A 13,451-nucleotide genomic window follows, 5' to 3' on the forward strand; every position below is an offset into this window, starting at 1 on the left:
CATACAGAGATACAGTTCAGATCCACTACTTGATTGAGTGGGAGATCCCTTTACATGCTTCGTTATAGATGCTCTTGATATGGCCCAGCAGACTTTGCAAAATACCCACTATTATCAATATTAGCCAGCAGCTCGGAAAACATCCTCATGTCTCTCTTCTTAGCATTTTTAGACGTTGCTGTGTCCTTCTCAACCAACTTGGACAACCCCATCACAAACAACCCAACTGACATCCTGAACTTTTTAAACAAGTCCACGACATTCTCATTCGTCATGGTATACGTCACCCGACCAGTTATGAGACGACTAAAAGTTAGTATCGTCTGTAGAGCAGCAGAGAGACACTTCATTATAGGTGCTTGTCGACGATGCAACAAGAGCCGCCATACAATCTCGTCCATGGTTGTTATGTGTAGCAAATAGAGAGATTCCAAATCAAGAGTTTGGATGTGTTTCACTCGTTCAATCTCGTCCATGAAGGTCTTCCATGGGGTTTCAACACCAACATCAAATGAGTACCGTATCAAACCTCGTACAAAGTGAGCAGCTTCAAACCTAAATCGTACTACCACAGTAACAATATCGGATGGAATATTATTTGATCGGTGGTCCTTCCACCATGCCGTGTTTGTGATGCGTGACAATGCTTCATCGGTTCGTGCTAAACGGAGGAGAAACCAAAAGCATTTTTGATAGTGGTTTTGGACTATAGATGGAGTTATAATGATATTGATGGGGGGTGGTGGTGTATACGCCAGATTCAAGAAGTCTAGAGCTTCCAACGCTAAAAAAGGGTTCTGTATTCAACCAGTATTGTCAAGCATTACGGGATTAAAAGACAGGTTTTACCTGCGGGATCCATAATATCTTGTTCTGTCTCAGACAGCACAAATCTCAGACATTCGCTCAATTTATCCACCCCATTAAGCAGCCGTTTGGGCCTTACATGGCCGTTTGACGAAACAAACCCACAACGTTCAGCTTCTCTAAATACAACTACATCGTTCAAGGCGGCTAGAAGAGCTAAACCTGCAGGAGGCCATGCTAGGCACCCATTGATACCTACTCCTGAACCACCATCGCCAACAAAGATAGCGTCTTTCACACTACTTCTAAACATACCATCCGATAATAGCAAGAATGACTTTAGCACTTCTAGGTGTGCTTGCAGGCCTGCTCCATGCAACAGGAACCGTATGACACAATGTTCAATACTATTAATCCTCGTTTGCAAGGCGTAATGTAGAGTGTCTTGTACTAGTGTCGGTAGTGGTGTATGGTTGATGACTAAATCCGCCTGATTATCGGATTCTGCCATAGTCAATAACTCGTCCAGTCTATTCGGGAATGATAGCGACATTGACGTAAATGTGCACAACTGGCTAGGCACTGTATGCTCGTTTAGATTTAGAGGTGACAGCGGCTTCAAATCAAAGAAGAGCTTCTGTACAGCATTGACAGTGACGTCTACAGATGGAGATATGGTCGGAATAGTGTGAGACGGTGGAGCTATGACCAGCTCATCGACCTTTACTTCCGCTGGCGCCACTTCTATTGGCACCACCTCTGCTGGGATCTCTTCATGGTCTACGTCATCATTTAAGGGTGCTATTGTCTCAATCGGAGATTCCATCAAGGAACTTTGCATGACGGGCATATCCGGAGAGCTATGAGGTGACTCTAATGGTTGACTACTACTATTATCAATATCTTTTTCATCGACCCGAGACGGTAGTGGCTGCTCCTCTAGAGACAAGATCACTGATACGTCTTGGTTTAGGGTTATCTGATATGGGACCTCTTCGTCATGATTTTCAACTGCATCGACAAAGTCATCCCCGCTATCAGCCATGGATGTATCTGCATCGGTGGAACCTGTTTCTGGAATATTTATTGGTTCTGTCGTTGTACTGACTTTGATTGAGGAACCAGGCACTAATGATTGAGGTGCATCTTCTGTTAATAGAGCTCGACGTTTGTCGTCTAATTCTAAACGAAGACGTCTCCACTCTGCTACTTCTTGTCGTCTATTGAGAGCATCCATAGCCGTCTCATAGCGGGCGACGAGGTCACGTTGTTCGTCTTCCTTTAGCCTTTGCCATTCTTCGTTTTCTTGAAGTCTTCGTGCAATCAGACGAGCATCCTCGTCCAATTCTTTACTACGTGCTGACTCTTTCTCGTCCGAGCGTTGGGTCAAAAAGGCCTAAAATTAATCTCAGATACAACTAAAAAAGTCCATTTGCAGAAAGAAAAATACCTCGATGGATTGTTGAAGCACCCTCTTCCTCTGTTGGACCTTTTCAGCCTGCATTTGTTTCGACAATGACATGGCTTCAGTCTCGGAACGAGCCTAGATGTTGTGAATTTAGCACTCAACCATTCACATAGGCAGATTCGGCTTTTTTTGCTACCTCATTTCTACGCTCGGTGTCCCATAATTGGATCTCAACCTCCACTTTCTCAGCGTCTAGTGCTCCTTCAAGTTCTAAATCTTGTGTAGCACTTCTAACGTGCTCATCTAATTCACGAGCTACAAGACGCATTCCATCAACTTGGGATGGCGTCAGAGTCCATGCACAATAGGAAATTCCCTGTGTTGATGATTTGAATATCGGATGGGATGGCAAGGATGACTGAAGGAGCCGTAATGCTTTACCAGCACGAATGATGCCTTGCGCCAGCACTTCAGGTATAAAAGTTGGTGGTGTAGTCGATTCACTAAGCTGTTAGAAAGTGTCAGATGTAAGGTCAAAACCTCGTGTTGCTTTTCCCAAGAACACGTACTTGGAATCCACCACTCCAAAATGAATCACCAGTCGTCTCAAGAGTTTCAGCGGGATCCAAGTCAACGATAAAGAATTCTAGATACGGATCCAATTCTCTGAAATCAACCGTGAACTGACTCTTGTCGTCAGCATCATGGGCTTCTCTGACTATTCCCAACCGTGCATCTAGCCATCGGAAGAATGGCCATGATGTAGACGAGAGAAGACTCAAAATCAATGCTCGTAGCAGTTTATCATTTTGTGTCATATCTATGGCAGCAGCAGCCTCATACAGATACGAGAGGAGTGCTGTGCCGCGTGGCAACTTGCTGTGACCATCTGATCTGGTCTGCGTGGTATTGGACGTACTAGGTATTAGAATTGACTGAGATCCTGAGATGGATTCAACATTCATACTTACACTGAGAAATTCAGTCAACATCTCCATGACCTTTTTTATTGGTTCGACTGCACAATAAATCTCTATCAGATGAAACCGTGGACCAAGCATTTCGGGTAGTCGGACAACACAAGACCTCACGAAACCCAGATACGAAGATAGTGACTGCGCAAGAGCTACAGCAGTCAGACCATGAGACCTGTACGACAATCATTGAGCTGAAGCGGTATGCACGATTTAGAAACGAACTTACGGAGGATCTGATTGAACTCTATTGACAAAGTCCTCGAGAGATCGAAATCTTGAGCCGCAAAGAGCCAAATCGTTCAAGACACTAGATCAGTACAGTTCAGGTCCGCGAGCATAAAAACCTCAAAGCAAATCCACACAACACGTACCTTCTTGTACTCTCACAGCCGAACGTTTCACCACGAACCCATATCTCCGGTTTTACTTGCAGAGTCTTTGCTGATGAATCAAAAGTAAAGGTTTCAGATGTGACACCAACGACGACGTTGAGTGCATCCTAGTTGGGATTCTTTGATGAGCAAGCCAAAAAAACGAAGAATGACAAACTTGGCATTACCCGCAAGAGTCGTTCATCACTAAGCACTTCTTGCTTCTGCACATCACGACCAGTCGATGCATTGAAATAGATACTGTGGGAGGGAAAATCATTAAGTTACAGTACTCAAATGATGAGAGACGCAAACTTGAGTTTACCTTTCATAAATGGCTCCAAAGACACTTCTATCAGCCTCAGTTACAAATGGAGATGGCATCAATGGTGTTCTATGAGTTTTAGAAGCACCAGTATCCATGAATCTGTTGGCCTCCGGCCTTGTGGTCTCAAAGCTTTCCCAGCCTCCCAGAGGCAGCTACAGAGACAAAACAGTCAGCGCCAGCCAATTGACCGATGTCGTTTGCGACTCACCCAACGAACATCATCTTCCTGGCCCACTTGATCCCAAATAATAGATATTTCTTTTGATGAGCCATAGCCACTATCTGCCAATGATCGTGATGGAGATGTACTGCTTTTTAAGGAGCTGTATCCATATGAAGGGGTGGTTAACGACTGCAGGATATCGTTTGGAAAGGCTGGGAGATCTGGCAAGGACAATTCGATAGGCGTGTCTAATTCGGCTGTTACAGAACTACCTAAGCAAAATATGTGATTGGTTGGTATGAGTAATGCCAGAAATTAACAAGTTGAAAATGCAATCTCACCATGAGAGACGGCATAAAACAAACTATCCTTTCTTTCACGAGAATATCCATCCAAATCAACAGGATCTAGATAGAGGGAGCTGCGTACATTCACTTGATTCGTTCAAATTAGTCGGCTTGTTTTGTGAGATTCGTTGAAGGAATGGCTTCTTACCATTCCATAGATCAACTTGATCAGAACCGAAATCTTTCTTTTCAAAGACCTCATCAGTGTATTGCACGTAGAATGGATAGCTTACTGAGAATTCTGCATCAAACATCTTGGAATCGGCATATCTCAAATCGTGTTTGGATGGTAGTAAAAGTGATGCCTGTGAGTCAAGCACGTTAAGGGTTGACTCGTGCAACACGATCTGAGTAGTGGCATCAATGAGACGTCTATGAAAGATGTGTGAGCCGTGTATAGCACGAAAAGAGTTTTATCCAAAGGGGACAAAAAGAAAAACACCTCTGCTTGTCAGTGATCTGATGACCTTCCAACGCAAACAGCAGCACCAAAGCATCTTGAACACTCTTTGATAGATCTGCATCTATACCACCAAGTCGCTCCAATAATATTTCCAGTGCATTGGCTCGATCAAACTGACGAGCATCACGCCAACCAAACAACGTGGTGGCAGAAGACTGCGAAAATGATGACGAGGAATGACGATATGACGTGTCTAAGAATTTTGTGAGGGATGGCGAAGCAGAACTGGGCTGTCCTGATCCGGAAAGTTTGGAGAACAGAGTTGCAAACAATGTTCCCAATGAATCTGATTGAGCTAGCTGTACGAATGAAGTTCCTTGCATGATTTAATAGATTCAATTGATTTGAGATCACGTTTGTAGATTAGATCTTCTAGTTGGATGATGATAATTAGCGTTCATTCCTATTGCTCGTCAACTCGAAACATTAAGACTAGACAACAAACTCAAAACGACCAACCATCAAATGGACGAAGAAGCTCCTGAGACGACTGCCGAGTCACTGCCTACGACTCGAGTATTGACGGATAAAGATCTACTTTACTGTGGAGGTAAGCTAACGGCAATTATATAGTGATTCGTTGTTGAGGACCAATTGAGGAAAGATAGCAATACTGCAGTGATTTCCTGCAACAGATGCAATCAGATCGAGATGACATTGACTGGTACTCGCGTCGCAATCACGAAGAATGTTTTGAAACGGGCTCAAAATGGACGCGACATTTCCACATCGTTGACATCTGAAAGTTTTGGCAAAGTGTCTTAGAAAGCAAAACAAATATACTAATCACTTCTACCACTACAGTTTGTACAGTGCCTCCAGAAGTATGTGACTTGCAGGGTTGCATTGACCTTCTTATCCTTGAGTTTTGTTGAGTGTGTTTTTTGGTTGTGTCCAACAGTACTGTGAATATGGAGCAACGCCTGCCCAATGCAAGCAATGGCTCGCTCAGCATCATCCCAATATGTTTGCCAAGATATATCCTGGTGCATGTATGTGACTAGCCTCAAAGTCAGATCGTCACCACGCAACCACTGATCAAGCTTTTGACCCTACACTAGCTCTAGAGGAACAAGTATCAAGTCTGTCGCTTAACGCTGGATCTTCACAGCCAGATGGCGGCGAATCCAGTGACAGCAAGCCAGAAAAATCAGCTGCTGAAGTCAAGGCGGAGAAGGAGAAACGCAAGAAGGCTGTACGAGAATTGAATCAGTTACAAAATCCGCTTGTTGAATCGCATTTGCTCATACAATTTCAATATAGTCACAGCAGAAACTGATTATAAAACGGGTTGAAAGAACCAAGAGGAAGTGTGTCATATGTATAACAGGGCTGGAAACATTTGGTAACCTCTGGCTACGTGATGCTCATGTTGTACAACTATCTAACAATCTGTTTAATCATTCAGACATAGATTTGAAAAAGGCAGCCAAGGCTTTTGCCACCAAATTTGCTTGTGGTTCTTCAGTTACTAAGAATGCTGAAGGCAAAGACGAGATTGTCGTCCAAGGCGATGTTCAAGATGATATCTACGAGTATATTATGGAGACGTGGAAGGTAAAGGAACCTATCATTCAATCCAAGCATGAAATATGTGAGTTGTCTAACACTGAACATTTAGGTGCCAGACGAAAAGATAGAACTGATCGAAAAGTAAATCGATCGCTATCGCTTCGCATATTGCATTGTCAATTCTCTGAATAAATAAATCATATCGCCAAACTACATATGCAGAGATTTTTATTGCAAAAATGGTGTTATGATTGTTATTGTTATACATCATATTCATGAGAAATCTGCGCTGTTGTGCTCATATGAGCAGCGAAATTGGTCACCATTTGCCTCCATAGTTATGATTTCGACCATCGGAAAACATTCCCATGCTGCCCTGTGGGGGATGACCATATTCAGGACGAGGAGGACCTCCTTGTTGCGAAGATGCACTTGGGGGCTGACCATACTGTCCTGGACCTCCTGGACCAGGTGGACCTATTCAAAAAAGTTTAGTGTAAGAAGTGTCCAACGACATTCAAAAGCAAGATCACATACCACGATAGTATTGATCGTATTGGTAGTAAGGATCTGGAGCATATGGAGGAGCAAAGTAGCCTCTATAGTCATATCCACCATAGCCATGGCCTTGTTGTCCATATCCGAAATCGCCACCATATCCACCACGAGAGCCCATACGATCTCCATGGAAGCCACCTCTTCCTCCACGACCACCGCCGCCATACTGTTCACCTCCTGAACCACGTCCCGCAAACTTATCCTAATCCACAAAAACAACCCAATTATTACACTCAAACCACCACACCAATTCAATCAACATGAACGAGCTTCAAGGGCGGGGAGCACGAAGCTGCTCGACTTTTGATAGAACTAACGACACCGAAGCACCACAGTCCAACACAAGCATCGAAACTTGAGAAAACGAAGCCTTCAAGCAAACCCCAACTCCACTTGACGAACACAAAACGCAATACTGATTGACAGCCCACCTCTCGAACTTCCAATTTGCGACCACTCCAGTCATAACCATCATACATCTTTATAGCCCGTTGAGCACTTTCAGCAGTATCAAACACGACGACCCCACAACCCTTCGAGCGACGAGTATCATCTTGGTGAATGTCAGCGCGAATAATGGTCCCTACACGATTTAGATGAGGATTAGTCCTGGTTACTAAATAAGTCGAACAATGATAAAATTTCTTGCCTGCATTTCGGAACATATCCTTCAGGTCTTGCCATGCAACCGAATAAGGGAGCTAAATTCAACCAATGACAGTCAGTATCACAGAGAGGCGGAAAGTAGCAGTGCTGAAACTTACGTTGTTGACAAAGACAGAACGACCAATATCACTGGGACGCGAAGGAGGAGGTCCACGAGGAGGTCCACGTCGGTCAAATCCACCACCGCTGGCACCACCACCATAACCTCCACGGCCTCTGGATGAATACGAATACTGCCCATACTGCTTTTCAGCTTCACGATCCTGCGATAGATTACAAGGACTGTTAGCCTAACAGGACACGCATTTCTAAGCGTACGATATGGATTTACCTCCCGAACAAATATAGGACGATCCATGAAGCGTTGATCACCCATTTCCTTGATTGCTTTTTGAGCTTCCTCAGGAGTGGAGAATTCGACCAAACCACATCCCTAAAGAGGTTTGATTAGAATGCTGGTGCAACGAGATGCTTTGAAAACACTGTATCCAACATGTAACTTCGTCTGTAACTGTGTCTAGTTGTCTGTACCTTGGAGTTGCCATTGGGTTGAGTCAGAACATCGGCGTAGACGACTTCACCGACTAAAACAGGCAGTGCTTGAGTGAGTATCCAAAGTGACAGCCCAGAGACGTAGAATATCCTGCAGTTTATTACCCCGTCGCATAAAATCCTTTAAGTCCTTCCATCCACATTCATAGGACAGGTTTCCGACATAGACACGGCATTCTTTGCGAGATGGTGTGGAAGGGTCTCGTTTGCCCATAGAGAACTTGGATTCTTCCTTTACATCATTGCTTCTACTAACATCCCTGTCTCTATCTCGGCTACGGTCATTGTCACGGTCTCGTTGTCGTGATGAATTTCTTTCTTCAGATGGATTGTATTCCCAGTCATTGGTACGAGGTTTAGGTGAGCGAGAGCCTCGCCTCCGGTCGTTGTTGGAATCAGATGGAGAAACAGAACGACCTTTTTTGCTACGGATGTCGAAAGGAAGCTTGATGTTAGAATTGCAGGCAAAAATAACACATGTGCGTTTTTGGGAGGAACTGGCAATTAAAACGATACTTTCAGTCGAGTCTTCATACCTTGCAGGACTGCGAGGACTGCCAAAATCTTCGTCCGTGGCGTTCATCCTTGCTTTTCTCAAGGTTAAATGCTTTTGTTTGGACGAAACTGGGGGACAAGCTGACGAAACATAGAAGCGCATAGAAACGACCTAGAGAACGACACCAGATGTATTTCTTGATTGATTTTATTGGTAAGATCACAATATTGAGGACGAACATCTAGATCTGACGCGTGGCTGACGACTTGTGCCACCAATATATTTGGTTGTTGGGTATATGCGGCTGAAACCGACAGATCCTCAACGAAACCACCCAGCACCAGTCTCAAGCAGTTGTGCTATGACGTTGGCTTACTTTGACCACTCTTTCATTAAACATAACGGAGATATCGTCAGAAACTAAACGATACAACGTGGTGCACGCGTTCAGTTACCAAGCCACAACAAGAAGGAGGTGGGAAAAGAGTGGATTCAGTTGATATCATGTCAGACTTGCCTTGCCTGTCCTTCCCTGCAGTTCATACGTTCCTTGTTCCATTGAGGTCAAAGTTTTCAAACACAACGTTGATGTTGTTTGATACAGGGGATGCCACAACCCTTTAGTACCACGATCAATAGTAATTTTTGACTCTAGAAATCATATAACACGCATAGAAGCAGTTTCCGTACCAGTTTTCTTCCATTTCCTCTTCTGTCATCGTTAACGACCAAGGTGGCTTACTTTTGAGTTTTTTGAGTTTCCTGAGGAGTCCACCAACAAAAGGAGGCAACTTCCAATAAGGGAAACATGTCTCAGCAGCCAAAACAACGCGGAAGAAAAGGCCCGGACCTCCGTCGATCTCTCGTTGTCTTGAGATGGAATGATGTTGCGGATTTGAATGAATTGCACAGTTGGAAACGAGTTGCAGGCCTATCAACTGGCGTCGAGAAGGAAGAAGAAGAGGTAAGAATTCGAGTGATGTCGCTCCCGCCTTCTTTTTGCTATCAAACTTCTCCAAAATCGCCCTCCATACCCTCGGTGGCCCCCGAGCAGAAAATTACATAAGCAAAAGCACTCAAGATATTATTTGATGAGATGCTGAGGAATCGGAATAAGGATTGACGTGATTCCCACTAAGATGGATGACTTTTCATTCATGTCTTTATGTAATGACGCGCTCCTTAAGACCTAGTCTTATAAGTGGCATATGATGCACAGCAATTTCGAATGACTTTGACAACTGATTGCAACGAAACGAACCATTTTTACGACGAATTACTAACCTTCAATTTCATTTATAGGAGCACCATTTACAGGAGGCATTGACCAAGAACCAGCTTGGAAATAATGCTGCTCAAGTATACATACCTGTACCAGACGCGTCTGTTATTCGAGATGACGCAGCTCGGTTCTACTCCAAGATCTTCCATCGACCAAAGACCATGATACGCTTCTCAACCCAACTCGAAGATTGTATCGGTTGCCCATATAACTTGGATGAGGTTGATGATGAATGGCTCAATTCATATAACGCATCAATACAAATGGAGAACCTCGAATCAAATCTCAGTGAAGACATATTCGAGAAGCTTATGTGGGTCCTGGACAAGCTTTGTAGTGATAAGGTATGCCTCTGTCTGGAACAAACACGTCAACCGTGTCAACACAGTTCACGTCAATGTTGAAGCTTTACAACATTTTGAGTCCATGAGCTGATAAGTCTCCTATAGGTCATTGGTGAACCGCCGACTCTGGAAGAGTTTGAAGCCGCCACAGATTCTGAGATTGCTCGCACCGATGCCATATCAAAAGCAAGACCATTAGTGTATGAACATTGGAAGAAACGGTCGAATGAACGAGGCAATCGACCTGTGAATGCAACCTTGAGGGTAAACTCTCACTCATGACAAATGACACATTCAGTACAGAATACTTAAAGTAAACCAACAATCATCTTTTAGGGCGAAGAGCAGAGTCTCAATCCAGACACAGATCCATATGTTTGTTTCCGTCGTCGTGAAGTCAAGCAAATGCGCAAGACTCGCAAGACCGATAATCAGTCTCTTGATAAACTACAACGGCTTCGGAAGGAAATGGAAATGGCTAAACGATTGATCGAATTGGTTGCTCAACGTGAAGTGTTGCGGAAAGACGCCTTGAGCTTTGAGCACGCTGTCTTTGAGCAACGAGTCGTAGTTAGAAGGCTCAAGAAGAAGCTGGGTCTACCTATTGATAGAGATGAACGCAGCCCAAGCAAGAAACGAGAAAAGTACGTATCTGTATATACAGTGGTTTATGCCTTTTCGCGTCAGTTTCCAAGATTGTAACGAACAATATTACCACTACATCAAATCAACCAGGGCTGGGTACAAGCTTATGATACCTCTTGGCAAACTTAGAAGAGCAGGCGAAATGTCAAAATCCTTGCAAGATGCTGCTGGAGATTACTATCAACCTGGACAGGAATATCAAGAAGCCTATGAAGTCTCCAAACGTCAAAAGCTCGATGACGAAGCTGGCGGTTGGTTTGATGCCAAAGAAGAACCATATATAGTACCAGCACCAACACAAAATGTACCTCGACATTATTGGGTAGATGACCTTCCAGTTGCCCTAGTAGAGAATCCTCCAGCCTCGTCATATAGAATACCGAGAGGTAGAAGGAGAGTTGGTAGAGGTGGACGAGTTATGTTTGATCGTCACGTCCCTCGATCTGAAAGGATATCTTGGGATGAACCACCAGTTCCCGATGCTTTGTATGTAGATAATGATAGGAATGTAGAAGAGGAGATATGGAGGAGAGAAGAAAGATGGAGACATGATAACTTCAGCGACGATGAGGATGAAGAACCACAAGAGATTGAAGACAACCCACAGTGAGTACCATTATGACAGTCTCTTGTCCAGCTCTTTTTTGTTGCAGTTGATCTGGTCTTGATGAGTGCATATCATGCTAAGATACGCAAATCTCAACTTCTAGTAATATGGCATATCGTGCCTTCTATTTGGGAGCTACAACGGAGATAGAATATCGAAATCTTGTCAATCAACCAACATTTAAAGCACAATTCTTTGCATCACCATCAACACCAGCTGAACGGGCTGCTATAATTCCACAACCACCGCCTCAAATCATAAAGGCGCCATCTGCTACAACGGGGGTGACTGGTAACTCACCTGTACCAACAGGATTACCTCAACCTCTTGTAGCTGCTCAGAAGAATCGTAGACCAGGAGTTGGCAATGGTACTAAAGGTTCTACACCAACACCCGATATTCCAGTCAAGGCACCTACTCCATCACCTCAGAAACGTGGAAGTACGAAAGCAGGATCTGCACCACCCCCAGAACAGAATCTTGATCCACGACAACAAAATGTACATGCTATGCTAGCTGAAGCTCAACGTCGTGCTCAGAATACAGCAATGCTATTACAACAATACAAATCAGTAGGTGGAGCTCCTGGATCTCCTACAGTAATGACGAGTAACACTCCTCTACCTCTTACCAATGGTCCGTCAACACCTGGAGCATCAAATTCACTAGTATTGGCAAATGGAGGTGCACCAGGGAGTCCTTCAGCAGGATTGCCTGTAAAACAATCTAGTGATAATGTAGTTGGCAATGGTGGTAATGTTGTTGGAAATGGGAATGCCAATAATCAAGCAAATATGATGACTACACAAATGGCAATCCAGCAAGCCCAAATCTTTGCTCAGATTCAACAACAGCAAAAGCAAGCAAAGATTGCTCAATTACAGCAAGCAGCTGCTACACAACGACAAGGTGGATCAGCATCTCCTCAACCAGCACTGAATGGTTTGGGGATGTCCCAGGCACCAGCAGTTACAACACAACCGGCATTTGGTAACTTTGCTAACCAGCAACAGTATCTAAATGCCTTATTGAGTATGAATCCGGGTGGAATTCCTCAACAACAGCAACAACGCCCCAATAATACTAATAATACTCGAAGTGGTGGCGTACCTCAACAACCGCAACAAGCAGGTGGCTTCAATCTCCAGAACGCACTTCTCAACAATCAATTAAAAGCTGCCTTGGCACAGCACACCATGCAGCAAGCTGGTATAGGAGTAGGAGTAGGAGGAGGCCCATCAACACCAGCTCCACATCCACTACAAGGCCTCTTGATGCAACAACAACAGAAACCAATAACAACCCCACAACAGCAACAACAGCAAGCAGCAGCTCAGGCTCAACAAACCCGTAATCTCCAATTACTCTTCCAACAAAACCCAGCCTTGCAAGCAAATCCGGGTATGGTGTTTCAGATGCTTCAGCTTCAGCAGCAACAACAGCAACAGCAAGCTGCAGCCGCCGCAGCTGCTGCTGCTGGTGTTGGTAATAATAATATAGAACAGGTTATGATGCAGCTACAGAACATGGCTGCACAAAATGCAATCCAACAACAATTGCAACAGCAACAGCTTCAACAACAACAACAGCAGCAACAACAACAACAGCCACAGCAACAACAGCAAACTGGTGGTGGTGGTGACGATGATGGTCAAATGGGCTCATTGCCACAAACACCCACAGCCAGATCTGCTGCTTAAGAACTTGGAATATAATAAGGAGAAAATTGCATTGCTTTATATTGATATATTATCAGGGCCTGTATTTGTGGTTTGCTGGGAGAATGGAGGGGCTTGGAGGAGACTCTATGGAGATTGCTCGTATTACACCGAAATGTATACAAAATCCACAATAAAGAACTGTAATTAGTTTCTGTATTAAACGAAAACAATGGCTTATTTGAACATAAAAAATGAAAGGGTGTT

The 13,451-nt window shown here is 44.1% G+C and overlaps 4 protein-coding genes across 4 annotated transcripts; 2 read left to right on the top strand and 2 right to left on the bottom strand.

Annotated features, from left to right (window-relative positions):
• Positions 1–62: 62 nt before the first annotated feature.
• On the bottom strand, positions 63–5,187 carry SmJEL517_g02139 (uncharacterized protein; the record flags this gene model as incomplete). The annotated part of the gene is made up of 14 exons (XM_031168067.1): positions 63–784; positions 850–2,203; positions 2,258–2,350; positions 2,412–2,723; positions 2,785–3,114; positions 3,187–3,364; positions 3,419–3,499; positions 3,564–3,691; positions 3,752–3,824; positions 3,889–4,043; positions 4,100–4,326; positions 4,396–4,461; positions 4,550–4,773; positions 4,844–5,187. The coding sequence occupies 14 exons, from the start codon at positions 5,185–5,187 to the stop codon at positions 63–65; spliced, it is 4,287 nt and encodes a 1,428-aa protein (XP_031025993.1).
• Positions 5,188–5,329: 142 nt separating this feature from the next.
• On the top strand, positions 5,330–6,521 carry SmJEL517_g02140 (uncharacterized protein; the record flags this gene model as incomplete). Its single annotated transcript, XM_031168068.1, has 7 exons — positions 5,330–5,414; positions 5,669–5,688; positions 5,766–5,856; positions 5,926–6,059; positions 6,128–6,209; positions 6,279–6,421; positions 6,486–6,521. The coding sequence occupies 7 exons, from the start codon at positions 5,330–5,332 to the stop codon at positions 6,519–6,521; spliced, it is 591 nt and encodes a 196-aa protein (XP_031026005.1).
• A 174-nt stretch (positions 6,522–6,695) lies between these two features.
• On the bottom strand, positions 6,696–8,735 carry SmJEL517_g02141 (uncharacterized protein; the record flags this gene model as incomplete). The annotated part of the gene is made up of 8 exons (XM_031168069.1): positions 6,696–6,853; positions 6,914–7,136; positions 7,366–7,635; positions 7,699–7,863; positions 7,932–8,033; positions 8,132–8,184; positions 8,258–8,577; positions 8,689–8,735. 8 exons carry the CDS (start codon positions 8,733–8,735, stop codon positions 6,696–6,698), a joined length of 1,338 nt encoding a protein of 445 aa, XP_031026006.1.
• A 721-nt stretch (positions 8,736–9,456) lies between these two features.
• Positions 9,457–13,226, top strand: SmJEL517_g02142 (uncharacterized protein; the record flags this gene model as incomplete). The annotated part of the gene is made up of 6 exons (XM_031168070.1): positions 9,457–9,612; positions 9,951–10,274; positions 10,380–10,538; positions 10,611–10,918; positions 11,010–11,525; positions 11,630–13,226. 6 exons carry the CDS (start codon positions 9,457–9,459, stop codon positions 13,224–13,226), a joined length of 3,060 nt encoding a protein of 1,019 aa, XP_031026049.1.
• Between the last annotated feature and the right edge of the window lie 225 nt (positions 13,227–13,451).

Source organism: Synchytrium microbalum (genome assembly GCF_006535985.1).
Source record: "Synchytrium microbalum strain JEL517 chromosome Unknown SmJEL517_scf0008, whole genome shotgun sequence".
NCBI lineage: Eukaryota > Fungi > Chytridiomycota > Chytridiomycetes > Synchytriales > Synchytriaceae > Synchytrium > Synchytrium microbalum.